Raw genomic sequence first — 25,423 nt, forward strand, 5'->3', positions numbered from 1 at the left:
TGTTATCAACGAGAGCGCTCTCTCTCCACTCCGAATTTTCCATCCGAATTTTCCCAGTGCATTGTCATCTGCGAGCGAGCGTCCGCTTTATCAGCATTTTTCGGTGTGAGTGCTCGGGCGATCGGATCGTCGGAGTCCGAAAGGCCAAAAACTGAACCGATCGTTTCAATTCTGTGTCTGCGGTTGAATTGAACGGTTCCGGCCAACGTGCGCGCTCCGTAACAATCGCTATAACATTCTACGGCGTAATCATAACTCTTTTAGTTACAATAATTCAAAAATATAAGGAATATAAATATAAAAGGTGTTTAAAAATATATCGAAGAATCATAGAAGAGCATAGAGTGATGTGTGTGTAGTGAACTAACAAGAATCCTGCCAACTTACAAGGATTATCTTCGCCGACTTTAAATGGGATTATACCTGAACACTTGAATTTCCACAGCGGTAAGCGGGCAGAAAAATCTGTTTGGCTTGGTTTTTTTTTTATTTTTTTTGATTATTTTGCTTTCTTGATGGTAGTAGTATATAGTATGGGGTCTGGTGGGTTATCGTGAATGGTGCAAGCACATAGTACTACGACTAGATTGCACAACAGCTGTGTGTAAGCTATATTGAATTTTCTAATCAGGAAAGTTAGCATTGAAATGTGCGCCCGTCTCTGGATTTCGTCGAGTTCCATATGCATTCAAAAGAGTCTCCACGACAGCATAATGCGATAGAATCCAAGTTAAATTGATTTCAATTAGGGGAGGCAGCACAACGGCAATTGGAGGCCTTTCTGTGTGTGCACCATTCGTATCTTGCAGATAAAATAAAAGTTTCACTATATACAACTTGCTGTGTGTATCTACTAAAAGTAACGCTTCAGCAGGGCTGTTTATTTAGTAATTAACTGTCGTAAAAACACGTAGGGAACACCTGCTTATCAAGACGGAGACTAATCTTTACAGCCAGTGTTCTGGAAAAGGTAACCAAAGGAAACGTTCTCAACAATGAAAAGCTATACAAAATGTTGTATTCTTAATAATAAACATTTCAGCATGGCCGAAATATGATCTTCTCGACTGGCATTCCGATAAAGTAGAGTAGTAGTCACTGTATTGGATTCTTTTGTTTCTCGCTCTTTTCAGTCCCTTGACAAATGCTTTCTTGATTGTGTTTAATTGAAATAAATGAACAACGCTTTTTTATGCTACACCAATCTTTACGGGGCCGTTTCAATTAATTTTTTTTGTTGTTCTTGGCATCGCCGTTATAATTTTGAAAGAAGCTATCAGCAGAATGGGAACTCAGGCGATAAGAGCACTTGACGTACTCTGATAAGCTTCGGTTTTCAGGAAAACATGATTCTTACCCAATGGCATTTCTGGGAGGAGGGAGGTAGCCCAGATCGGAAGGCGGTTGGTTGTCTCAAAGCGATGTTTCATCAGTGCATCAGAGAGATGAGTCCAAACAAATAAATCTTTATCGTAGCGAGGAGAAATGTGAATAAATCTCGGGGCCCTCCAGTGCACACACACACCTGTTGGGGGTCGGGAGCAGCAGGGAGGGGGTGCAGCTGAAAGATATATGTATATGCCGATCGGACGGGGTATAGCCGATAATATATGCCCACTTCTGCGACGCCCACAATGTGTGACAGGAACTATCACAAGAGCACATAAATCCATTCACAAATGTTTAGAATGTTATTAAAATATTTGATACTAATTTCGTGTTTTTTTCTTTTCTATTTTTTTTTTTTGTGTGGGGGATTTTTGATTTCATGTTGCGTTTTGTTAGCCCAATAATCGCTTGGCCCGGCGAACAGATAAATAATCCCTCCTCATCATATTTATCATATCGGGCAGGCTGCAATCCGTTGGTCGACAGTCGGATACGGGAAGCTGGGTGAATCGCTAGCGCCTTGGACCATTCCATTCCGATCCGTAACCCATTTCTGCCACCCCATTCGCATTTCCATGGCATTGTTTGTCTGGTCTGCCGCCTGATTGGGCCTAATATATAAATAAATATTGAAGCTGAACAAATGCGGCGAAAGTGGAAAACATAAATTGTGACCCCAACCAATCCACCTCGCCAAGAACAATGTCTTAGGCTAATTCGGATTCTCCATTTGATTTGCGGGACGGGATCGGAGTGGATTTACCATTTGGTGCCTGGCATTAGCCCTTTTTATGGCCAATTTCCTTGAATTCCCAGCCGAAAGTCAGTCTGGGTTGGGATGCAATCCCCTCAAATCCAAAAGTTTGCATTTGGTCGCCACTGTTTATGCTGCCATCTCACTCTGGCCGCTGGTTTTGGGCTTTTCTGGTTAATTTTAATTTAAATATATGAAATATATTTATAGCCATTGTTGCGGTTGCTGTCAGTCCAAAAAAAATGTGTGTCGAAATAGCTTCAATATTTCTTTTGATATTTTCTGCTTCGTTTTTTCGCTGATTCGACAGGCGGCTCTAATGACAGAGGTAGGCGCGCCACACTGGGTGGCAAAAGTGTGCGCCAGGTTTGCGCTAGTGGAGCAAACATATTGCCAGAACTGTTTTCTTTCAATTTCTATGTTTTCTTTTCGAGAGCACATGCCTCTCAAGTGGAGCGCAACATATTTTGGTCAAAGGCCAAGACACTTCAGCTGGCTGGAAAATAACAAAAATTATTAAATGGGCGAATCATGATGGCTAAATGGGGACCATGAATCACTTGAAAGTGAAATATTTCCAAGCCAACGCAGGCAGCCTAGTATGACCAACGAATGGTTACTAACTTTATAATTGATTAGCACTCTTTTGTTGCCTTCGTAAGAGGCCAAGATCTTATCGGCCAACTGGGCGCTCCATACGTCTTAATTCCGCCACTTGGACGGGCTCAAAGTGATTTGCCAATATGGATGGATAGCGACACCGTCGTTCATCATTCATTGGCATTGGCGTTTGAGCTTCGTGTAAATAGAACTAGCCATTTTTGCTGACCCACAATTGATTTCACGAGAATTTCAGCTTCGTTGGGCGAAATGATGAAAACTTCAGCTGCGACAGCAATTAGCCCGAATGTCACAAATGCAAAATTACAATACTCAAGACATTACTCATGAGGTTCGGCTTACATTTTCACATTTTTCACAATGCAAAATCACGCAAAGCCAGCTGATACAAAGTTGGGAAACGTGCAATTTTCTAATTGCCCTTCAATGGGGCGTAACAGAGAGATTAACAATGGATTCTGGCCATTTCCAATTCCCAAATGTGCATTCCGAGTGGGCTTACATGCCCAGATCATGTCTAGATATATGTACTTATCCTGAGGTATAAATCACGTTGAAGCATTCCTATTTCTGGCCCATAATCGATTATTGGCTTTCATTTTCCACAAAAACACTTGTTTTTTTTTCTTCGCAAATTTCGGGAAATGCTTTTGTGAAACTGACATATTGAAAAGAGCCATAAAAGCATTTTAATGGAATATTTGTTTGATTTATGGCTACCCCTTTTGCTGTTTGATGTAGAATCAAAAGATACACCCGCCGAACGATAAGATATTGTATTTGGCAAGTGGTTCCCAAAATGGATCTATATCTAGGCGGCAGTGAGTCAGTTATTTTCGGGCTAGTTGCTTTTATTACTAATATAGGGCCGCAACTGTTTCCGCCGCCGCAATGCGGAATCATCTTTTGTTGATGTGCATGAATGCAGCGGGAATGACACTGATTGTGTGTTACGTATACGTAATATGAACATCGCGCATACGCAGGCCAACAGCTGACCTAGGCTGCGAGTTTGAGCTTTGTTTGTATCTGTATCTGAGCTGCCATGGTTTAATTCCATCTGCCAGGTGCGGTAGATCCGCTTGATTGCATGCATTCAGCTTCGGATGCGGATTCGCATTCACCCCCAAAAACCAAACCAAACCCAGACCCAGACCCCCAGCGATCGGCAATGATCTTGTAAATTGTTAATTCGAAAATAAACGCTTTGACGCGCCCATAGGCGATCGTTTGCTTAAGTTTATTGTTCTAGTTTTAATCAAGAATATAAACAAGTTAGCGCTGAAATGAATTCCCATCGATTGGTTCTACATTTTTATCCATTTATTTTGGCAGAGCATGGAACTGCATTGGCAGCTGCTGACGTTCATCGTGTGCCTCCAGTTGTTGCATTCCGCCGGATTCATCATTCAGTCGGAAGTGCGCAAGTGCACGTACGGACACATCGATAAGCTGCTGCGGATTCGTTGCTACGACTTGGACCTCAAGGAGGTGCCCCAGAACCTCAAGAGCTCGGTGGAGGTGAGTAACGATCGAGGGGTCATCTACTGGGCCCCTCGTCACAGTTAGCCTCAATTGAGCTTAATTAAAGAATAAAGAAGTTGCCCACAAACATAAATTTATCCATTACACCGACATGGTCGATGTGTATGGGAACCCTACCCATGCCATTCACAACTCTCTACTGAAATTAAATGGATCTGACAATTCGCTGACTGTTTTTGCAGGTTCTGGATCTATCGCACAATCGCATCAGGAAGCTGAAAACTAGCTCGTTTCAGCGATACACGGACATTAAGTTTCTGATGCTCTATGATAACATGATCCTATCGGTGGAGGTGGGAACCTTTGAGCCACTCACCTCGCTCCAGGTAACAACGACATCCAATTAATCAGCGAGTGTGTCATTAATTAATTTCTTAATCGAAATTCCCAGGAAATCGATCTTTCGAATAATGGACTGACAACGATACCGCTGGAGTTGTTCCAGCTGCCGCGACTGAGAAACCTCTATATCGACAGCAACGAGCTGACATCGCTCAATCTCCAGGCACTGGAGAAGCCCATCCGTGCTCCACTGGAGTACCTAAACGTGGCGGGTTGCGAGCTGCAGGAGTTACCCGACCTGGGAATACTACCAAGTAAGCAGAGTTATGTTAAGATATGAATCTATCTAATACCGAACAATCCTCTTCAGAGCTCTGGCAACTGAATGCCTCGATGAATCCGCTGCAGGACTTCAAGATCGACAGCCTGGCGAATATGTGCCACCTGCAGGTCATCGATCTGACCAAGTCGCAGTTGAGCCAGTGTGGCTGCCAGCAGGTCACCAACCATCTCATGATGCTCGGCGCCAGTCCGAAGTTCGTGCCAGTTTGCTTGGGTAAGTAGTGATGGCGATGGAGGCGCTGCAGTCGGAGCAGCTGCTTATTTTTGGCACATGACCAATTTGCAATTCCATTTTCAGAGGCGCTCGACATCCGCGAGTGTCCACTGCCCTACAATCGAACGATCCATTCGCCAACATTCGCCAGTTGCCAGACGACACTGCAGTTTGCCGAAACGCGCAGCTTCTGGCTCTTTGGAGCTGGCTGCTTTGGCGGAGTTTGTTTTGTGCTTTTAAGTGAGTTACTGATTAGTTATATTCGACATAAGTAAATGAATTTCCCACCTCCCACAGTTGTCATCTTCTGTGTGATCCACTGCAGGAGAAAACGAGCCCAGCGACGAAAGAGGAATGCCCAGAAGCGCAAGCCGTTTGTGATCTCGCCCAGAAACGCCATCAACAACCGTCAGCCGGAGGACGAGCCTCTGCACTGTGATACTGCCCGAAAATAGCACATTAGTTAGTTAATTAGTTGCTTAGTTAGTTAGCTTAGTTAGTCTTAGGGGCCAGTTATTTATTACCTACCAGTTATGCCTTAGTTTAGCCTTAGGACAACCGTCTACCTAGCAAACTGCCTTGAATCCTTTACCAAAAATCACACAAATTCACCAAAAACTAAAAACTAAAAACAGCGCCATCAAAGAACATTGCCTTGCTCAAAAGCCATCGCTTATTTATTTGGTTTTATACGTAACATAGATTTAAGTCTGCAATGGAGTGGATTTTTTATAACGAATGACAATAAAACATTGATTTAAAGAAGAAATCTGTATTGAGCCTGTATCTAGACTTGGATATTTAGTTTCTTAACAACACTATGAATTCTTATTAATACGGAAAAAATTTTAGAGATATACATTATTTGAATATATCTTTAATTATTTATATACTTTAATTTCAAAATATCACTATTCCAATTTAAAGTGCATCAGCCTGAAAGTAGGCAAGCTATTTTGAAACCGTCTTGGTGGGAAAGCTTTTTCATCACGGCCTACAAGTATGCAATGGTTATACCGGCTAAGAGCATTCAGTTCCATGTTCAATCGACAATTCGTTTTAATTGAATTACTAAATTGCTAATAAAAAAATCTTATTAATTTGATTTAAATTTATGTTTTAATTTTAATTTTTATTTGGCTTTTTCTTGACATTTTGTTCGGTCTGCGTTCTCTTAAAATGCTTTCGCAAATTGTCGTCGCTCTTCGGCTTTTTCTTTCACACCTTTTTTATCGCGCTCTCTCTGCGCTTCTCTCTCTTACGTTTATAGCCGGCGAGTAAAGAAGAAGCATAAATAGAAATGAAATATATGTAAGCGGAATGCAAAATACTTTTTCTTTGGCGCCTTCCTCCACACACACACATTCGCATTCGTATGTGAAACCAGAAAGAACGATATAGTATTCACACTGCACCTGTATATCGACTATGAAATACCCCGTACCTATGTATGTTGTATGCTAACATATGTTGCAAAATCATATTTGGCTCGGAAACTTAAATTATATTTTCATTTATTTTTATTTATTTTATATATTTTGATTTTTTTTCAGTCATGTATTTACCCAACTAGCTCTGGTGACTATATACCCTGCATCGTTCACATATAGAGGGTATAATAAATCTCCCACCGGCTTTTCTTGTGGTGGCCATCGACGTCGACTGCGCTGCCGGTGGCTCTGCATTGGCATTTAGGCATTTATGCCCACGGCAGTCGAACAGCCGCTTCAGATTCTCGTCATCGCTCGTGGAAGGCACATCGCAAACGCCGCTCTCGTTCTCGAATATAGTGTGAAAGCTCAGCCGCCCACCGCCCGCCGGAAAAGTCTCGCGAGTGTCCCGAAAAATCGAGTTAACCCCCCAAAAAAATCTATCAAATAAAATCCTAACAAAATGAGCAGTAAGTTGGGTCACAATCAAATCCAGAGCAAGCAAAAAAGAAAAGCAAGAAAATAAAAGTAAAAGAGAGTGTGTGTGTGTATGCATGGCTAAAGCTGGAAACTGAGAAACTGAAAAGTCGGTAGAAAACAGCCTGCCCTAAGTTAAAGCTCCTTTGGCGTTTCCTGCTAATCAATCAACCAACAAATCGCCATTCCTTCCATTTCGTAACACTCGCTTCAGGTTGGAGTTATGCAAAATCCGAATTCGATTTGAATGCAAAATCAGGAGCTGAATCGAAATCATAGCGATAATCGCACTACTATAATATATATAATTATAAATCGAGCATAGAGCGCGCGCGATGTTGGTGTGGCTACGACCTTTACTGACCTTCACTAGCGTACGGCTCTGCCCACGGCCCCCCGCCTCATCACCATCACCACCCCCTGTTTCGTCGCTCTCTCCCTTCGCTCTCAGTTTCTCTCTATTTTGAAACACTAACGTGCAGGAAAACATTTCAAAAATGCGAACATTGCACTGGAAACCAAACCGCTGCCAGTCAGTCGTCTGGCATATTTGTTTGTTTATGAAAAGTTTGTGCACAAAATCGCTGATAACGTGAAGCTCACATAACCTTCAAGAAGAGAGAGCGAGAGAGATAGATGGGGAGAGAGAGAGCTTACAGTTATGTTGATTCCGTTTTGTTGTGATTCCATTACATCGATTTCTGCGCTTTGTACCTGTCGCAATGCTGGGTGGTGACCCAGTAATCCCACGTAGCGCCATTAGCCGCCTTATCATCCATCCGCCTTATCAGCAATGCGATTATTTCCGCATCTGCAGCCCATTGAGATTAGCGGCCCATTAAGGGATGCACTTCGCCTTGGCATTTTTCACACGCATTCGCTGACGTCCGGCGATCTTGTTTGAAGCAATAGCCATAACCATATATACATAGCTACAAAATAATATTCACAATCTATATGTGGTACACCCCATGGATGTGTGATTCTATTTATAAGTTCGGAATTATGGCTGGCGACAGGCGCTAACAAGTTTTCGAAAATAATATTATGTATACTTGCCTTTCGAAAAGTTTTCCACGCCCGAGAACATTCTTTTGTGTCGCATCGCCATCGCCCACTAGTAAAGTGTGTGATCTCTCACATTTTCTCTTTCCTTGGAAATGCCATTAAATCTGCACGGATTTATGCCCGCATTAATCATCAACCTACGAACGGCCACAGCAGCTGCCTTCAATTTTCTAGCCCGCAGGGATCTCCAGCATCTCGCGTTTCGGTTACCCATCCACATCCACAGACACATCCATGAATCCATGGTGATTCAATTTTCTAAAATTGCTGCGTCGCCTGTACCGAAGCTATCCAATGCATCGCCTACCAACCAGCAGATACAATCTCATTTCATTTTACTTCGCCGGCGCTATTTTTAGTGGCCTGCTCTTTCGGATACAGCATCGGCATCCACAAGATACACACGCCGCCTGCTGAGGTTTCCCGCAGAACTCGTTCCGCGCCTTGCACTCGCCAATTTGTGCGTTGGTGTCGCCGGCGATCCTCGACTCGACTTCCTCCCAAGACCACTCCCTTCATCACATCCCATTATGCACTTCCAGCGTACAGGCCAACATGGATAACTCGAACTCTATGCTAGACATTAACATATAGATGGTGATATTTGGATATATTTTAAGCTACTTAAGCACTCAGGATAACCTACTAACTATATAGAATTAGCAATAGAGTTATTTGTCTGAGCTAGCCAGGCTTGACTGTACTTCATTTCTTGTGCGCCGGCTGCAAATTATGCGTTGCTTTAATGGGGACCCTGACAAACGGGTTTCTGCGAGGCAAGGGATGGCTCCCTCAAGGTCTTGGCTGCCCATTCATCTAATTGGTGACCCCATTCATGCTGGTGTCTGGCGTTAATCTGATCTGGGCCTCATCACGCCTGAACGGGAATTTGTTCAGTCACTTGACCCAGACCCAAAAGCTCAACCCCCGACCTTTTTTCCCCAATTGCTTTGGCAGGGCGCTTTATCGGCTTTATTGTGCTACGGCCATCCGCAATTGATAAAAGCGGGTAGTTGAAAACAGAGCGCAAACTCTGCTCAGCGAAGAGAGCGCTTAAGAGAGAGTTAAAGGGAGAGCATTTCTCCGAAGAGAGTTCTCTCTCCCTACACTGTCAAAAAGTTAAAGAATTTTCCCACAATTAGCTGTCACATAAATTGCTAATTTACCTATTTTTAAGTTTACGTGCTAAGCATATGTTTAAGTGAAATGTCGCGACGCATTCTTTTTGACAATTTCAACAGTTGTTGAAATTTTGTATATTTAGACCGAGTGTTGTTTATTTAATTTTGTTTAAATCGACAAATTTATGACGATTGCCGAAAATTCCTTTTCACCGTTCTGCCACATAAGTTTTATTGTTTTGTGAAATTTTTTGTCATTTTTCGCACACACATCCGGTAAGTCAGAAGTTATTAAGATTCATTTTAGTTTGGCCGAAAGTAAATGATTTCATTTTTATTTTAGGCCCAACGAATCATTTCACAAGCACACACACTCACGCAAATAGAAAAGAAAGCATCTGTGTATCTTTCACCCGCACACACACACCAATGCAAATACAAGACCCAGTCACACACACACATACACACACATTAATGAATCCGGCGGAGGATAAAGATCGTCCTGATCTCAGTCCAAATCAAGATCAAGATTAGGATCAAGTTCAGCCTAGCGAATGCATTTGAATGCCGCTGATTAGCTCGCTGTGCAGCAGTTACCATCAGAATGCGCATCCGCATCCGCAAATGTGTCCACATCCGTATTCGCATCCGTATCTGACTGCGAGAAGGTAGTTGTTGTTATCCACCTACTTGTTGTATCCTACGCTTCACAGTTCCTTTTCAGTTCGCTTCTCTAAAACCAAACAACCAACAAAACCAAGCCCATGTAAACAGAACTCTAATCTGACACTTAACCCGACTAAAGTTAGCACAACGAAATGTATTAAGAATATAACATATATATACACACTTGTATATATATCCATCTATCTATCTTTATCGATTTGTAGCATTAATACCCGAATAATAATGTTCTAAATTCCATTTACTTGTCAATAATCAAAATTGGAAATAAAAAATAATTCGTACGTCTTCTCTATCTTTAACTCTAATGAATTTTTAATTATCTAAACAGCAAGTCTGCATGGTTTAATAATTTATAGAAACGAGAATTTCTTCGAAATTCACTTGTAAATTGTGTACCATACGGACTCTAGAACTAATTCCCCATCTCGAGTGAGAAATCTGCACCGAAACAAAAAAAAAACTATCAAACTCATAATCGCCTCATAAACGTGTATATAGATACATTCATATATTCGTATATCCTAGCCAGCGCCATGAATAATTATCTACAGCTTTTGCCCAACTAAATGCCAACTACGCAAAATTCTAATTGCCCGTTCGGACGCGCCTGAAATATGCTCAGCTCGATTTTGCCAATTCTTTATGGATCTATATTTTATTTTTTTTTGCAATTTTATCCGCGCTAACAAAGCAAATGAATTTTGGTTGCATGTGGGCGATGCTGACGCAGTTGGAGATCTGCACACACCACTTGAACATATATACAAACATATCTATATCTGTTCTATTTTGAATGGGGAACCCGAACAATCGCTTGTTTATTTATAATCCGTAACGTTTTTTGCTGAATCCGAAACTAATAAATACGGCCAACTGCTGCAGTGAAACGTGCAGTGCAACAGTATCTTTTTGTGTTGTAACCCAATTTGTATCTCTGACTTTAGCTGTATATCTCATATCTCGCAGCTACATATCGATAGCGTTTAATTTGCAATCGTATCTCCATCTCTCGTTTCGAACAGAGTTCGCTTGGGTGACGCTGACGACAAATGACACGTACTCACTGGGTGCCTTGGTCTTGGCCCACTCACTGAAAAGGGCCAAGACCGCCCACCAGCTGGCCGTTCTGGTCACGCCCAATGTCTCGCAGGCGATGCGCGACCGACTGAAGGAGGTCTACAACGTGGTGCAGGAGGTCAATGTGCTCGACTCACAGGATGCCGCCAATCTGGCGCTCCTCTCCCGCCCCGAACTGGGCGTGACCTTCACAAAGCTGCACTGCTGGCGCCTCGTTCAGTTCGAGAAGTGCGTCTTCCTGGATGCGGACACACTGGTAAGTTATGGAATATTCCAAGGGCACAACTTGTACTAGAGGCTAACAAAGACTTAACTAACTTGATACCGTAGGTCTTGCAAAACTGCGACGAGCTGTTCGAGCGCGAGGAACTGTCGGCTGCTCCGGATGTCAGCTGGCCGGATTGCTTCAACTCCGGCGTGTTTGTGTTCAAACCTAGCGTGGACACCTTCGCCCAGATCACAGAGTTCGCCGTGAAGAATGGCAGCTTCGATGGCGGTGACCAGGGTCTGCTGAACCAGTTCTTCGCCGACTGGTCGACGGCGGACATCAAGAAGCATTTGCCATTTGTGTACAATGTGACGGCCTATGCCTCGTACTGTTATCTGCCCGCCTTCAAACAGTAAGTTCGCTATCTCTGTGGAATGGAAGAGCGGTTTGTAATGGCATTTGGTTGTTTGCAGGTTCAGAGATAAGATTAAGATTTTGCATTTCGCCGGCAAGCTGAAGCCCTGGCTGATTCAGTTCAATTCGGAGACAAAGGTGGCCAGCGTTTCGTCGGAGTATGCCCATGCCCAGGATCTGATTCAGCTGTGGTGGAACATCTTCTGCGAAAATGTCATTCAGTCGCTGTCCACCGAAATGGTAAGTGCTATTTATACGATGGATAACGCACATCTTGGAGATTTCCAGCGTTACTTGGTGCCCCAAAATGATCTTATGTCTTCCCTTGTTTTTGAACGCCAGACTGAAGCTAACCCCAGATTTTTACTGTCTAACCCAATGTATTTGCTCCAAAACTCAAAAACAAAACCCCTGCTTCGTTTTCTAACACGCTAATCGCAAGCAAACGCCAGGAAATGTGGCTAGTGATCGACCCGCGGGAGAATTGGCCCAAGGGTCCACTTCAGAGGTAAGCAGATCTTCAATTGCCGAATCGCACATATCGCACCAGATCTGTAGATACCTTGAGCACACCCCTGTGTAAATATCTTAATTATAACTCAAATATTTATCTATTTATTTATCTATCGATTCACCCATCTTTCTGTGCGCCAAGTAAATAACCCAAGCAAACAAACTCAGAGTTTCGATATATTTGCCATTTGTTTCTTGCCGATAGCTGACCTCGATATCGTTTCATTTCCCGCCTCTTTTCTATCAACTGGGTTTGAATACTTTGTTTTCGTTTTTTTTTTTTTTTTGGTTTGCAATTTTCTGTTGATTTTTCCTCGATTAGCAGCCACGCCCCAGAGTAACCCATTTTTCTTTTTTGTATATTTTCTTTCACTTTTTTGGCCCCATAGGCAGACCAATTCTCAATTTATTTCTTCTGTATTTTTTCTGTAATATTTGTCCAACTGTGTGTGTCTCTCGTGTGTGTGTGTGTGTGTGTGTGTGAGTGCTCGTCTTAGTGTTCACTTTCTTTCTGTTTTCTTTTCCTTTCTAATTTGCATCGATTTGGCAAAGAGCCAGGAAAATGTTTCGGTTTACGCCATCGATAGATGGAAATGATTCAAATCAAGATGGTCGGTTGCGGGTGATGCCAAAAAAACTCAACTGAATCATTAGATATATACCATAACACAAACAAACACACACACACACACCAGCACGCATTCGTGGGGATCTCCTCTCTTGATACACACAAAGAAATTTTGATATAGAATTGATCAATCAATTTGATCTTATTCCAAATTCAGTCAATTTGAGAGAAATAAATACTTTATTTTTGATATTTTTAAATTAATTAAATTTTTCTGTGTGTACTTTTCACTTTCTCCCTTGTTTTGTTCGTGCCGTTGGTTTCTTTATTTTCGCAAATTGATTTACTTTTCATTTACTCTCTATTTTCCAAACTCTGCTCTCCTGTGTTGCGCATTCTGTAAATTATACTTTGCCATAAATAATACGTGGACTGCCGTATCGCATATAACTCGTGCATATAACTCTGTATATCTAACATTGTCTCAGTGCCTTTGCCTAAATATAATACGCACGCAAAGTGAATTCGCGGCGGACGAGCTGCATCAGCGGCAGCAGCATGAGTTCTACCAGCAGCAGCAGCTGCACCACCACCTGTTGCATGTACGCCAGTTCCGCGATCCTTGGGCAGATTACTATGAGAATCTGGAGAAGGAGCTGCAGGAGCAGGAGCAACAGCGCCACCAGCACCAGCAGCAGCACCACAATCCCAGCCAGAATCACAGCCAGGACAATGGGAATGCGGATGCAGCTGCGAATGAGAACGATAGCACGATTGCAAATGCAAATGCCACTGACTGGCATCATGACGATGCATGCCACCCAACTCCGCCGACGAGTCCTCCGCCCCAAGTCCAAAACCAAGTCCACAATGCCAATGCCACTGCCAATGCCGAAGACTTTGCATCCGTAGATGTGAATAGCAATGAGCTAAACATTTCACAGCCACCTGAACACGCCTCCTACTCCTCCGACACAGCCACGCCCACTGCCACGCCCTCGCTAACGCCCACGCCCACGCCTCATCATTCCGTGCATAGTCAGACAGTAGAAAAAGCGACAAGCCACCAACAAGAACATGAAGTTGCAGCCACAACGCCGCCTGAGGTAAAGGCAATCAATCCAAACCCGGCCTGAGAACTACACAGAAAAAAAAGTCCCTAACGTTTGGATGCGTTTTTCAAATCCAACATAGTCCGAAGCAAATGTTAGATCTTATTATAATTATATGATTTTCCTCACACCTCGTGCCAAATGGACTTAATACATTGAAATATCTGCATTTTTAAAACCAAAGTGGCATTTCTTTCTGTGTAGGAATCCCGATTCCCAACCAAATGCATTGGATAACGGTGTGCAAGTGTAAAAGTGCTAGTGCAAGTGATAGTGATAGTGTAATGTCCTGGTTTTCGTCTAGTCACTGTTTTGCATACGAATTGTCATATTGTCGTCTTCATTGTCCTTCGGTCATCGTTCATTGTTCATGATCCTTGGTCCTCTGTCCTCGGTCCATGGTTCTTGGTTCATGGTTCAGCGTTGTGTTTGTGGCCTGGATAAGGGGCATTTGTTGATTTATTATTAGTTGGCCTGGCACCTGGTCAAGCATTAATGTAGATGGAACATGGGGGGGCCTCGCTCCCAAACAACATAATCAACATCATCATCATCTTGAAGCACAAGCGCAGCAAAAGCAGGCACTTCATCCTCGTGTTGCATGCGCATTTTATAGCCACCTGCATCTCCATTCAGCCCACTTTCACATAGTAATCTGCCCGAGAGTTGCAGGGACACGCATTGCAAACGCAAGCAGACGGAGCTCAACGCGTCGTATACTTGATTTATGCCTCGAGTAGCACTCTGTTGTCACATTAATCATACGCCCTGTGCACCGTAACTAACATCTCAATGTTGTCAACCGTTCGTCTGCGTACTAGTGCTAGTAAATGTTTAACCCGTAGTGCATGAAATGTACTAATACACCCAACTACATATGTATATTCTCCCCCCGCTACCCTCGCTCCCAAATAATGCAACCAAGCTCTTAATCAATTTAATTAACATACTTTCAGGCTGGTCTGGCTGGTGCTCTGTCACAGCTCCGCATCGGTCAGCAGCGCACTCCCGAACAGGAGGCCTACGAGAACCAGATGCGCCGCCAGTGCTGGGAGTCTGGACAGATCGACTACTCCGGCGCCGATTCGTTCGAGAACATCTGGAAGAAAATCTCGCAGACGCTGGAGAGGAAGACCGAGAAGGAGTCGGAAGAAACTGGTAGCTCATAGATACAAAACCGAAACTAAACAGAACAAACAAATGCAAATCGTTCGTTATTCGTCGTTTTGTTGCCATTTTTTCTTGTACACGCACACACACGTACACACCCACCCCCTCTTCTCCACCCAAAATGAAACCCCCACACACACACACAGACCACACAATCGTATTTCATCCCCCCCCGACCCTTTGGGATGCAGACGCACTGTTGCCAATGTCAAGGAGCCCACGGTCTAATTGAAATTTAAGGTTTGGCCAAAAAATGTTGTCGAAACGAATTCTTCAGAGTGTCATAAATGCAATTTTTATTTGCCTCCCCTGTTACAGCACACACACACACACGCACACACGCATCTTGTTAAAAAGAATGAGCGAGAAAGCACAGAAATTTTAATTAAGTTTTCAAATTAAACTTTTTGCACTGCTGCTACTGCTGCTGCTCTCGACATACGTGATGTGATACGATGTGTATGTGGGCGACACACTTGGCACAGTTGCCCCAAAGCCGCCCTCCCCCTCCTCTTGCCCCGCCCAGCCCTTGGACAAAATCGAGAAAAAATGAGCACACTTGGCCCGGCCACAAAGTTTTACACTTCATTGTGTTTTAATTGAAATTTTTGTACTTTCACCCACTCGTGTGCTTACCGATTTATGGCGATGACTTTCCAGCTCATCTGCATCAAAACTCTTTGTGGCATAAAGGCCATTTCCTGTCCTTGCCCCCCTCCTACCCTTTTCCCCTCCGCCGCCCAACACATATGTACATATGTTTTTCCTATGAATAAAACGCAAACAATGAGTGTATACAATAACTCTAGAAAAGATAAACGAAAACCATTTAAAATAAAGTAAAAATCAAAAATGAAATTGTAGCCCACATGTTGTGGCTATTGTGTATATGTATCTGTGTGTGTGTATGTGTATTTGTGAGTTAGAGTGTGTGTGCGAAGTGCCCCGCCCCCTTTTCGCCCACTTTTCGGATCGAATTCGAGCTGAGCGTTAAATGTTTGTTTCAAGTGTTTTGGCAGCATAACTTTTCTATCTATATACGTATATATACCATTTATGTTATAATTTACATTTTGCAAATATTGTCGTAATATTTATTCGAGAACAACAACAACAACAACAAAGAAACCCCAAACAACACAAACAAAAATTTTCAATTTAAGAAACTCTGTTTTCGAATTTGCATTTTTATTTTAGCAATTAAGTTACGTTACGTTCTTCTTTCCCACGTTGTCACCTTTTCAGTTGTGTACTTTTAAGCCATCTTAGCCATGGAAAGCATTGGGTCTAAGTCTTGGGTCTTAGAACCATCACATAGCCATAAGAGCCAGCACCATTCACCCATCGCATCTTAGCCATCAGCCATCAGCCATCACCAGCAACACAGCATCGCAGACGATGTAGCTGAATCGAATTAAAACTACTGTCTCGTTACACCTAACCACATTTGCAGATAATGATAACGATAGTGACCCCGCTAACCCACTAAGCTCAGCTCGATTGCTAAACGAAGCCGCCAGCATCCTGCTGCATCCGCCCGAGAAATCCCCAACTTCAAAGGCGATGAAAGCGAATGGGGCGACTGGGAATGGATCCCAGCTCGACCAGTCGCATCCCACCTCCCCGGCAACTAACAAACAGCCTGCGAATGCTTCAGCTTCCCCCATCGACTCCTTGAAACAGAATCCACAGAAGCGACAGGAGAGACCGCAGCCCCAAGCGGAACCGGAACTGGAACCGAGACCACAACCACAACCGCAGCCAACACAGCAGCACATCAGGATGCAGCCAGGCGGCGGAAATGGCAGCGTCTCCAAGAGCGGCAAACAGAGGTCCGCCCGCAAGTTCAAATAGCAATTACTGAAGCTGCTGATGCACTACAGCTGCCTGCCACACCTGGCGTGCCGCTGCAAGTCGCAGTACCGGCGGCTGGAACCCAATCTGGATACCGAACCCCAACCCGTCCACGTCTAACCCGACGATTGATAGACAGATCCGAGGAAGTACAAAGCGTATGCCACGATAAATGCTGTATAAATTGCTTGCTAAGTGGCTCTTAGACGAAGTCTTTAAAGTAATCAAAGTGAGATTAACTAAATTTATATATATATTACATTATTAATGCAACAATTATCAGAGCACACAGAATTTCATAAGTATATAAATAAGTTTGCATTAGCTCTATTTAAAATGCCATCTATGAAAGTGAATGTTAAAAAGAGAAACCTTTTCTAAAATGCATAGTAGGTTATATTTCTTGGAGCCAAGACTTTTTTGATAACGTCTAAGGGTCCCTTGGTTTACCCAAATACCACGCTGCCTTACAAAGGAAACACATGCAATATCTTAGACTTAGCATATAGTGTAAGAGAAGAGCTAATACTAGATGTAAGCCGCAAGTGCTTTGGATAACCCTAGATGCAAACACACACTCAGGAGCTTGGGATGATATCGCCTTATATGCCATATACTATACACACATGCATCCACACACCACAGAGCTACTGACCTCCGCGGACATCGAAGACGGTAAGGTGGAGTTCGACAAGGCCACGGGAGCCACCACCACGTACAAGGTGATCGAGGGTGGCTACGAGGTGATCACCACCTCCCCTCAGCCCAATGGAACCATCAAGACCCAGGTGCGAACCTTCTGGGATCCCAAGCCCGTTAGCGAGGAGGATCTGAAGAAGGAGCAGGAGAACAAGAAGCTGGTCCAGAAGCGTCTGGGCAAGGAGATCCGCATCGATGAGCGCACCACCATGCTGACCCGCGCCATCGAGGGCGGCTACGAGGAGGTGTACACCACCATCAACGAGGATGGAACTCGCAGTTCTCGCACCAAAACCTTCTACGACTCCGTTCCTACCGAAGTCGATGAGAAGACGGCCGCCAAGTTGAACAAGAACAAGAAGAACGTGACCAGGAAGTCGTCGGTGGACTCTACCGATTCCACGGAATCCTCCCGTCGCATCGTCCAGAAGCAGCAGAAGAACCTGGTGCAGAACTATGATCAGCAGACCAACTCCACCACGACATCGGAGCGCAGGGTGTCGGTGACCCAGAACATCGAGATCACCGAGAACAATCGCACCGTGCGCAAGAACTCGCTGCAGGAGCAGAACGTCAAGGCCATCACTTCCACCTCGAACACCTCGTCCAGCGACAAGAAGCAGAAGAAGAAGCCCAAGTCATCGGCCCCACCACCACCCGCTGACTTCTTCCAGAACGATACCACCTCTGTGGCCTCGAAGCGTGTGCCCGGCGGTGTGGAGTACACCTACTCCACGCAGCTGGATTCCGGCAAGACCATCACCACCTCGAAGACTGTTTACGAGGAGGAGGAAGTGGAGCTCACCGAGGAGGAGATCCGCCAGTACAAGAAGACCCTGAAGGACGCCGAGAAGCACAAGAACGTGTCCACCACCAAGAAGCTCAAGTCCGAGTCGGGCACCAAGAAGATCGTCCCGTCCGAAAACCCCGGAGATGTGACCACCGTGGAGACCATCAAGATCGAAGGTGGCACCGAGTACCACTACACCACCGTGACATCCGAGGGCATCGTGAAGAAGGCCGTGAAGACTGTCTACGATCCCGTGCCCAGCCAGAAGTCCAATCCCGATGACACCGACGAGGAGGAGATCATCGAGGAGTACGAGGAGGAGATCATCGAGCCCGGCGAGAAGAACGTCAAGACTATCGAGACCATCAAGCAGCTGCCCAGCAAGTTTGAGGGTGAGGATAAGGCAACCCACCTCATTCGCAAGTAGGTTATATAAACCCTTTTTCTTTCTTTTGCAGAGGAAGTGACCATCACTCATGAGAGGAAGGAGAAGAAGGTAAAGAAGTCCATGGTCATAAGCCAGTAGAGATCGCCGCTTGCTCACACCGAAACACACTCAAACACACACGACACTCACACAACACACGGCACAACAATACACACAACAAAACAAGCTTATGAAATGGCCGGAAAATAGAGAAGAAAGGCCCTGCGAAGATCCAGATCCCAAGCTAATTCTCCTGACCTATTTCAGCATCCAGTTCAGTTAGTTGCGGGCGGTCTTTGCACGCTACTCGTTAGCTTTGTTATCAATTACCAGCTGTCTAGTGCCCTAGAAATGTATTACGAAATTATCCAAAATTTATTACAAGAAACTATCTAACATAATTGTAGCCTCTTTTGTTAACAACAAATAAAACTCAAGTTTTGGTTCTAATTCTTCTTGGTCTTCTTCTTCGTCGGAGTGCTCTTTGGCTTGGAGCTCCTGCGGCAGATCAGTATTAGAGCCACGATGGGCAGCAGGATCACAGCGAGAGCTAGACCCACAATGTCCAGTAGGTAGAACTGGTACCAGGGTAGATGCACACCAGCGGCCACCAGATGAGGAGCACCTCGGTGCTCGATCACATAGTTGATCCAGTACATGGCCGTATCCATGGCCCCGAGTGGTCGATCGCGGAATATCCGGGAGGCCTTCTTAATGTTATTCCTGTACTTTGGATTCTCAATCAGCTCCAGCAGCAGACCGCGCAACTCCTCCACCGTGACTTTCCGGTAATCCAGTCCCAGCGCATATTCAGCCTTCTTACCCTGGTTAATGTTCTGGTGCTGATCGCAGTAGACGGGCATGCCCAATATGGGAACACTGTTGTACACCGCCTCCTGGGTGCCGAAGAGTCCTCCATGGGCAATGAAAACTTTGACATTCGGGTGCGCCAGAATGTCGCCCTGAGGTAACCAACTTTGCACCTTCACGTTAGCCGGCAGATTGGGCAGAGATTCATCCTCGAACTTCCAGAGAACGCGTTGCTTCAGACTGCCAAAGACTTCCAGGAATACCTTTAGCTTCTCAGGCGGCAAGTCGGCACTTCTCACCTGGGAACCTGTGCGGAAAAAAGATGGAGTCGTTATTTCTTATATTTAAGCTCGCAGGGATAAGGACACTCACCCAAGCTGAAGTAAATGGCTCCATGTGTAGCTCCGTCCAGGAATTTTTGAAGATGCTCTGGCAGCGCCTTCGGTGGTTGAATGTGCAAACCGCCCACTGGGATCATATTATAAGCCATTGGTCTCGAAGATGCCAGTGGCATGTAGCTGTTCAACAGAATGGCTGAGATATTACGTTCAAGTTCTTTGATAGTTGGTACTCTGTCGAGGAGCTTGGAGAAGTGCTTCTTTAAGACCGCATCCTGACCGGGGTAGTAGGAGAACTCTCTGACGAGATCCTCAGCGGCATTGATGGCCACATTGCCGATGCGTTCCCACAAAGACATGCGATCCGTGTAGGGCATATAGGCATGTGGTACATATGACCAAGGAGACACTACCCCAAATAGCTGACTGAGGTAGTTGGCATTACCGAAAGTGGAAACAGTTATGGTGGGGATCTGGTACAAGTGTCCCAGGATGAGGGCACCCTCGTTGAAGAACTGCTCCGCCAGCAGCAGATCGTATTTGCCAATCTTGTTCTTCTCGTTGATTACGGCCTGAATCTCCGGTTGCTCCAGTGCGAAATCCGTGCTGTGGATACCCATCACATTGACCATTCGCAGGAAGGCGAAATTTGGTAAATCAGTCATTTCCAAAACGGTGTTTTTATTGGTCATCTCCTTAACTGTGAGACAGTGATTATGTTAATTAAATGATTTATAAATTTTAGATGCTAAACTTACTTTCTGGCCAAAAATCGTATTGAGGAATCACTATTTCCTTATAGTTTGGTCCAAGTTTTTCCTTCGCCAAGGAAAACGGAGTAATGAAAGTAACCTCATGTCCTTGCTTCACCAGCTCCCGTATGATGGCATTGGTCATCATGAAGTGGCTCTTGCCAGGAAAAAAGAAGGCTGCCAGGATGCGGGAACCCGTACCCAACTCTAGTTGCTGTAGAGCAACCAGACTTAGGAGAAAAATGTGCAGAGCACTTTTCAAATACTGTAAAAATACAAAGTATTTATAATCATTAATTAAATTGAAGCTTAAATGCAGCATGAAACAGTCCTTCATTCGACTGTGAAATCAAATAGTATTGGGTGATAACAGTTAACTTTAGTTTAGTTTTCGGAACTTTCGCCTATTAAGATTTCAAAGCTTTTCGGTCGGTTTATTAACCTTTAATTTAATTTCTACAGAAACGAGAGCTTCAAAAGCTTTCTGCTATGCGTTCAATTTATTTACAAAATATCAACAAACCATTTTGATTCCACGATAGTAGCAACCGACTCAGTGGACCGCTTTCAAACGACTGCGAATGGGTTCAGCTAGATCGCTTCGTTCGAGTCTCTCTGTAGATTGGCTTTATATGTAACCTATATGCTTGTGTATGTTTATAGAACCCTAGAGAATAGCAAACGTATTCTTCTGCCTGAGATTCGTGCGAAAAAAAGAGAGAGCTCTTTATCACCAAGAAGAGGCATTTCGTTAGTTCTACAAAATATGCCTTATCATCATGAAATAGTTAGATTGCTTGCAGATAGTAGAAAATTATTCTTTTCAAAGATCATAGACGTTGTTTTGGGTAATCTATGTGATGGTTGTCTAGGTATAGTTCGTAATCTTTATCCATATCATAAGCAAGATAGACAGTCTAGTTTGGGTTCCACGACTATTAGATACCTATTACTCAGCAGGTAGAAGTGCAGAAGAAAATGTTCAAAGAATGACAATAAAAAAGCAAACTAGGCAACAGTTTTATCTATCTGTTAGATACTATTCAATGAATCTAGTATACCTTATGACTTTTCGATCAAAGGGTATAATGATAATTGTAAGAATGAATAAGAGGGCAGAAACGTGTAGTAATATATTACGATTTTATTGATGATTTCTCAAACATTTTTAAAGTCATTTGGTCCACCCTGTTTACCAGTTTAAGGTTTAAATAAACCCTTGAAATACTTTAATTTTGCTTAGCTTTCCTGTGTTTCTTATTACTGCCCATCAGTAATCGAATGGCCAATGACAGAACCATGACTCCAGCTAAAGCAATGATAGCCACAAATGCTATAACATCCAGCAAGTAGAATTGGAACCAGTTGAGATCCAGGCCTGCAGATCTCATATGTGGAGCACCTCGATGCCGGATGACGTATTCGATCCAATAGACGGCACTTTTCCGCGGCTCCAGCGGACGATCGCGGAAAATATCCGATACCCTCTGAACGTTCTCTTTGTAGGTCGCATTGTGGATAAGTTGGTCCAAGGAGTGCCGCAGTATTTCCTCGGTAATCGACTGGAAGTGCAGACTAATGGCATAGCCACCCAAAACCGCTTTGTTCATATTAAGGTGCTGCAACAAAATATATTCCTATGTGAGCAGTTATTTGTATAATTAGTGAAATATATATGTACCTGATCACAGTAGAAGGGAATACCCAGCATGGGCACAGCGTAATGCACTCCCTCCTGAGTGCCAAACAAGCCACCATGGGTAATGAATACCTTCACATGCCGATGGGCCAGAATGTCCGCCTGTGGCAGCCACTTCCTGACCATCACGTTATCTGGCAATTGGCTAATGCTCTCGTCCTCGAATTTCCACAATACCCGCTGCTTGAGCGAACCGAATACCTGCAGGAACAGTCGCAGCATTTTCACGGGCATGTCCTTGCTCTGGACATTGCTGCCCAGGCTGAAGAAGATGGCCCCCTCGGTGGCGCCATCCAGAAAGGCTTGCATGTCAGCCGGCAGCGGCTTGGGTGGATAGATGTGCATACCGCCCACTGGCACCATGGCGTCCACTGTGGGACGTGCCGTGGTCAGCGGTGCGTGACTGTTTAGTAGCATCACTGAGATTTCCCGCTCCATGTGCTTGACCTTGGGCACCTCGGCTGGAAAGCACTGTACTCAGGTGTATGTTCTCAGATAAACCATCACCGTAACTCACCCAGTACGGGTCCAAAGAACTCCCTGGCCACCGCATCCATTTTCGGAAAATAGTTCAGCAGCCTGTCCATGTCTTCGTAGAAGGATGCGTAGGAGTTCTTCACTCTTTCCAGGAAACTCATGCGATCGGTGAAGGGCATAAAACCGTGTGGTACAAAGGACCAAGGTGTAATCAGACCCATCATCTGACTCATGTGGTTCTCATAGCCCAAAGTGCTCGTGGTCACCACGGGTACTTTGTACAGATGAGCCAGTGCCAAGAAGGCCTCCTGATAGAACTGCTCGGCCAGGAGAAGATCGAAGACCCCTTCCTTCTGCTCGGCATGAATGAGAGCCCGAACCTTGGGCTGCCGCAGGGCATGTTCGGTGGTCTTGAGGCCGATAATCTCCAGCATCTTGAGGAAATCATAGTTGGTCATGCGGGTCAGCTCGAATAGGTGCTGGGCTCCAAAATTCAGCTTAACTGGTTCCAAACGTAAATACGATGATGATGATTTGGCAGACTCACCATTAAATCAAACTCCACTCACCATCGTGCCAGAAATCGTAGACCGGTTCTATCAAGATCTCCGTGTAGTTGCTGCCCAGTTGCTCTTTCTCCAGAGTAAAAGCTGTTACCATGGTCACCTGATGTCCACTTTCGACAAGTTCCCTTATCAAAGCAGTGTGCATCATAAAATGGGATTTTCCTAAACATATGTGGGTTTTATAGATATTTTTTATGGGCTTTAAATACTTTACCCGGAAAGGCATACACAGCCAGGATTTTCGATCCTTCGGCTATTTCCAACTGGGAATATAATGTTCCCGCCAAAAGGAGACCAAATAATAATGGAAACTGCATACTGAGCACCTATACTATATTTCTTATTTATTTGTTTAATACTGGCTTGACTTCTTTTGTTTGTCCGTAATAACCTGTTAATAGATTTTGTAAGTTTGAGGTTTCTAGATAAAGTTTGTAGCTTAGTTTCAAAAGATAGATTAAAGGTGCAAAAAGTTCTTGTTTTTTGACTTTAATAGAGCATCAAAATTATCAACTAAATTTCTAGAAATAAAAACTGCTGGTTATCAGCAGCTAATCTCCGTTCCACAAAGATTTCAAGCATTCGTGAAATACAAATTGTTTACTTTTAATAGGATTGCGTAATCAGTTGCTGATATAAAGAGTCAATTTAATTGATGATCGCGTGCTCGAAAAGCTTTTCAACTTGCCTACCGATGAGATGGCGAAGGCGAAGCCAACTATTGAACCTCCGAATGAATACTGAACTCGAGCTCGATCCGAGAAAACCCAATATATTTCCGAGTAGTAATAAAAGTCAAAAGCACGTAGCAAATTAAGCTTTCTTAATCGTTTTATTTTCATCTTTCAAACGTATTTGCATTTCAATGTGTGTTTGTTTGGTCCTTAAATGCTAGTTATTAAGCAATCGGTATATTAGGTGTAATTAGATTAAGTTAAATTATAACGTTTAGCCTATAATGCGATTACTTGTCAACGAATCTTCACCCGCCTAATGTAATTTACATTTTCATATTCGATACAAATTGTTTAAATTATTCTCGTCTTTATACAAAAATCACATTCGATTCGTTAAGTATTCTGCTTCTGTGTGTGTGTGTGTGCGAGTTTTGTTATAAGTGTTAAAATGTTGCCTTTCGATTAGCGTGAACTTTGTTCGAGTTCAATTAAAGTTTAAGTACTAACTTGATATATGCAATTAACAAACTCCCAGCTCCTTCAGCTATCCGTTGATGAAACACACGTGTGTGTGTGTGCGGCCTTTGAGGAATTTTAAATTTCTAATTTTCCATTTTCCATTTTCCATGCTGCAAATTGCAATCAGAACTTTTTTCCTGAAGGTGAAGTTTTTGTGGCGAGCGGTCGGCTGATATGAGTTATTAGTCTAGGCCTTAAAGCTAAGGAGCTTAAGTGAAATTCAATTTGCTGTTGTACGTATGCAGGGGGTGGTGGGTGGATACGATATGCTCGTGGGTGGTGGGGGTGGTGGTTGTTTCATGTGGTGGTATGCGGCTGATATGTGGCTGATATGTGTGTTGGTGTGCTGAACTTTGTGCGAAAGCCTGGCTAATTGAGGGCAGTCGTCGGGATAAATGACTCAGGCGGAAGCTGCTCCTGCTGCTGCAGTCGGTTCCATTCCATATGGATGAGCATATGGTGAGCCTCGTTCTGCTCCTCCCTCCTACCGCCTCCTCGTCCTTTTGTGTTGCTTTTCCCAAACAAAAAGTAAACATAAAGAAACATGGGGCCGTGATAAATAATTCCCCGATGACTCCTGCGGTGGTGGCACGTGCCCAGAATCGGCTAGCTGCGTCGGACGGTCCCTAGATGTACTTGGATATATAGCGCTTCTGGATGAGTCGACCGGCCTTGCGCTTCAGTATGGTGAAGCGTATTAACTGCTAATCGCTGAAGTGCGGCGAATGCGGCGGCACACGCGGATACAGCTGCGAAGTATAGAAAGAACGAAAGGAGTTGGCACTTATTTCGCATCCGGCGTACGTGGAGAAATTTCATTAGC

At 44.0% G+C, this 25,423-nt stretch overlaps 6 protein-coding genes across 16 annotated transcripts in view; 3 read left to right on the forward strand and 3 right to left on the reverse strand.

The window, feature by feature from the left end:
* Nucleotides 1–157: 157 nt before the first annotated feature.
* LOC6735510 (leucine-rich repeat-containing protein 4B) lies at nt 158–5,916 on the forward strand. Its single transcript, XM_016168630.3, has 7 exons — nt 158–447; nt 4,100–4,285; nt 4,492–4,635; nt 4,701–4,905; nt 4,962–5,147; nt 5,232–5,387; nt 5,445–5,916. Exons 2-7 carry the CDS (start codon nt 4,103–4,105, stop codon nt 5,600–5,602), a joined length of 1,032 nt encoding a protein of 343 aa, XP_016028841.1. The 5' UTR covers nt 158–447; nt 4,100–4,102; the 3' UTR covers nt 5,603–5,916.
* A 990-nt stretch (nt 5,917–6,906) lies between these two features.
* On the forward strand, nt 6,907–17,004 carry LOC6735511 (glycogenin-1). 6 transcript variants are annotated; one of them, XM_016168638.3, is made up of 8 exons: nt 6,907–7,047; nt 10,953–11,263; nt 11,338–11,627; nt 11,689–11,869; nt 12,072–12,137; nt 13,199–13,816; nt 14,779–14,980; nt 16,446–17,004. In XM_016168638.3, exons 1-8 carry the CDS (start codon nt 7,041–7,043, stop codon nt 16,844–16,846), a joined length of 2,076 nt encoding a protein of 691 aa, XP_016028849.1. In that variant the 5' UTR covers nt 6,907–7,040; the 3' UTR covers nt 16,847–17,004. The 6 variants fall into 6 exon arrangements, with proteins under 6 accessions (XP_016028849.1, XP_016028845.1, XP_016028851.1 ...); XM_016168631.3 differs by lacking the exon at nt 6,907–7,047 and adding an exon at nt 9,893–9,911; XM_016168634.3 differs by lacking the exons at nt 12,072–12,137; nt 13,199–13,816.
* Nucleotides 6,914–19,212, forward strand: LOC6735512 (FK506-binding protein 5). Of its 2 annotated transcripts, XM_016168642.3 has the most exons (3): nt 6,914–7,047; nt 17,492–18,727; nt 18,794–19,212. In XM_016168642.3, exons 1-3 carry the CDS (start codon nt 7,041–7,043, stop codon nt 18,859–18,861), a joined length of 1,311 nt encoding a protein of 436 aa, XP_016028853.1. In that variant the 5' UTR covers nt 6,914–7,040; the 3' UTR covers nt 18,862–19,212. The 2 variants fall into 2 exon arrangements, with proteins under 2 accessions (XP_016028853.1, XP_002082448.1); XM_002082412.4 differs by lacking the exon at nt 6,914–7,047 and having other exon boundaries at nt 17,036–18,727.
* Nucleotides 19,119–21,321, reverse strand: LOC6735513 (UDP-glycosyltransferase UGT5). The gene is made up of 4 exons (XM_016181455.2): nt 21,186–21,321; nt 20,669–20,927; nt 19,945–20,610; nt 19,119–19,879 (listed from the first exon to the last, which is right to left on the reverse strand). Exons 1-4 carry the CDS (start codon nt 21,186–21,188, stop codon nt 19,209–19,211), a joined length of 1,599 nt encoding a protein of 532 aa, XP_016028854.1. The 5' UTR covers nt 21,189–21,321; the 3' UTR covers nt 19,119–19,208.
* Nucleotides 21,322–21,786: 465 nt separating this feature from the next.
* On the reverse strand, nt 21,787–24,158 carry LOC6735515 (UDP-glycosyltransferase UGT5). 4 transcript variants are annotated; one of them, XM_016181450.2, is made up of 6 exons: nt 24,093–24,158; nt 23,619–23,795; nt 23,408–23,566; nt 22,879–23,340; nt 22,344–22,822; nt 21,787–22,281 (listed from the first exon to the last, which is right to left on the reverse strand). In XM_016181450.2, exons 2-6 carry the CDS (start codon nt 23,719–23,721, stop codon nt 21,892–21,894), a joined length of 1,593 nt encoding a protein of 530 aa, XP_016028855.1. In that variant the 5' UTR covers nt 23,722–23,795; nt 24,093–24,158; the 3' UTR covers nt 21,787–21,891. The 4 variants fall into 4 exon arrangements, with proteins under 4 accessions (XP_016028855.1, XP_016028856.1, XP_016028858.1 ...); XM_016181451.2 differs by having other exon boundaries at nt 24,097–24,155; XM_016181453.3 differs by having other exon boundaries at nt 23,619–23,735; nt 24,097–24,138.
* Nucleotides 24,159–24,217: 59 nt separating this feature from the next.
* Nucleotides 24,218–25,423, reverse strand: part of LOC6735516 (apoptosis-stimulating of p53 protein 2) — a 32,684-nt gene continuing 31,478 nt past the window's right edge. For both annotated transcript variants that reach the window (XM_039291586.2, XM_016181449.3), the window contains exon 8: nt 24,218–25,349. In XM_039291586.2, coding sequence (XP_039147520.1) covers nt 25,305–25,349 — 45 coding nt within the window. In that variant the 3' untranslated portion in view covers nt 24,218–25,304. The remainder of the gene's footprint in view (nt 25,350–25,423) is intronic.

This window comes from Drosophila simulans, chromosome 2R (assembly GCF_016746395.2).
Source record: "Drosophila simulans strain w501 chromosome 2R, Prin_Dsim_3.1, whole genome shotgun sequence".
Lineage (NCBI taxonomy): Eukaryota > Metazoa > Arthropoda > Insecta > Diptera > Drosophilidae > Drosophila > Drosophila simulans.

Excerpts from the sequence above, each read along its gene's own strand:
- LOC6735515 (XM_016181450.2), bottom strand. The coding sequence starts at position 23,721 with ATGCAGTTTCCATTATTATTTGGTCTCCTTTTGGCGGGAACATTATAT. Across the intron at positions 23,567-23,618 it reads GGCTGTGTATGCCTTTCCGG|GAAAATCCCATTTTATGATG; the intron begins GTAAAGTATTTA and ends ACATATGTTTAG. Across the intron at positions 22,282-22,343 it reads TTCCCTTCTACTGTGATCAG|CACCTTAATATGAACAAAGC; the intron begins GTACATATATAT and ends ATTTTGTTGCAG.
- LOC6735510 (XM_016168630.3), top strand. The coding sequence starts at position 4,103 with ATGGAACTGCATTGGCAGCTGCTGACGTTCATCGTGTGCCTCCAGTTG. Across the intron at positions 4,636-4,700 it reads AGCCACTCACCTCGCTCCAG|GAAATCGATCTTTCGAATAA; the intron begins GTAACAACGACA and ends CGAAATTCCCAG. Across the intron at positions 4,906-4,961 it reads CGACCTGGGAATACTACCAA|AGCTCTGGCAACTGAATGCC; the intron begins GTAAGCAGAGTT and ends AATCCTCTTCAG.
- LOC6735513 (XM_016181455.2), bottom strand. Across the intron at positions 20,611-20,668 it reads ATACGATTTTTGGCCAGAAA|TTAAGGAGATGACCAATAAA; the intron begins GTAAGTTTAGCA and ends ACTGTCTCACAG. Across the intron at positions 19,880-19,944 it reads AGCCATTTACTTCAGCTTGG|GTTCCCAGGTGAGAAGTGCC; the intron begins GTGAGTGTCCTT and ends TTTTCCGCACAG.
- LOC6735512 (XM_002082412.4), top strand. The coding sequence starts at position 17,473 with ATGCATCCACACACCACAGAGCTACTGACCTCCGCGGACATCGAAGAC. Across the intron at positions 18,728-18,793 it reads GCTGCCCAGCAAGTTTGAGG|AGGAAGTGACCATCACTCAT; the intron begins GTGAGGATAAGG and ends TTTCTTTTGCAG.
- LOC6735511 (XM_016168638.3), top strand. Across the intron at positions 11,628-11,688 it reads TATCTGCCCGCCTTCAAACA|GTTCAGAGATAAGATTAAGA; the intron begins GTAAGTTCGCTA and ends GGTTGTTTGCAG. Across the intron at positions 12,138-13,198 it reads CCCAAGGGTCCACTTCAGAG|TGCCTTTGCCTAAATATAAT; the intron begins GTAAGCAGATCT and ends ACATTGTCTCAG.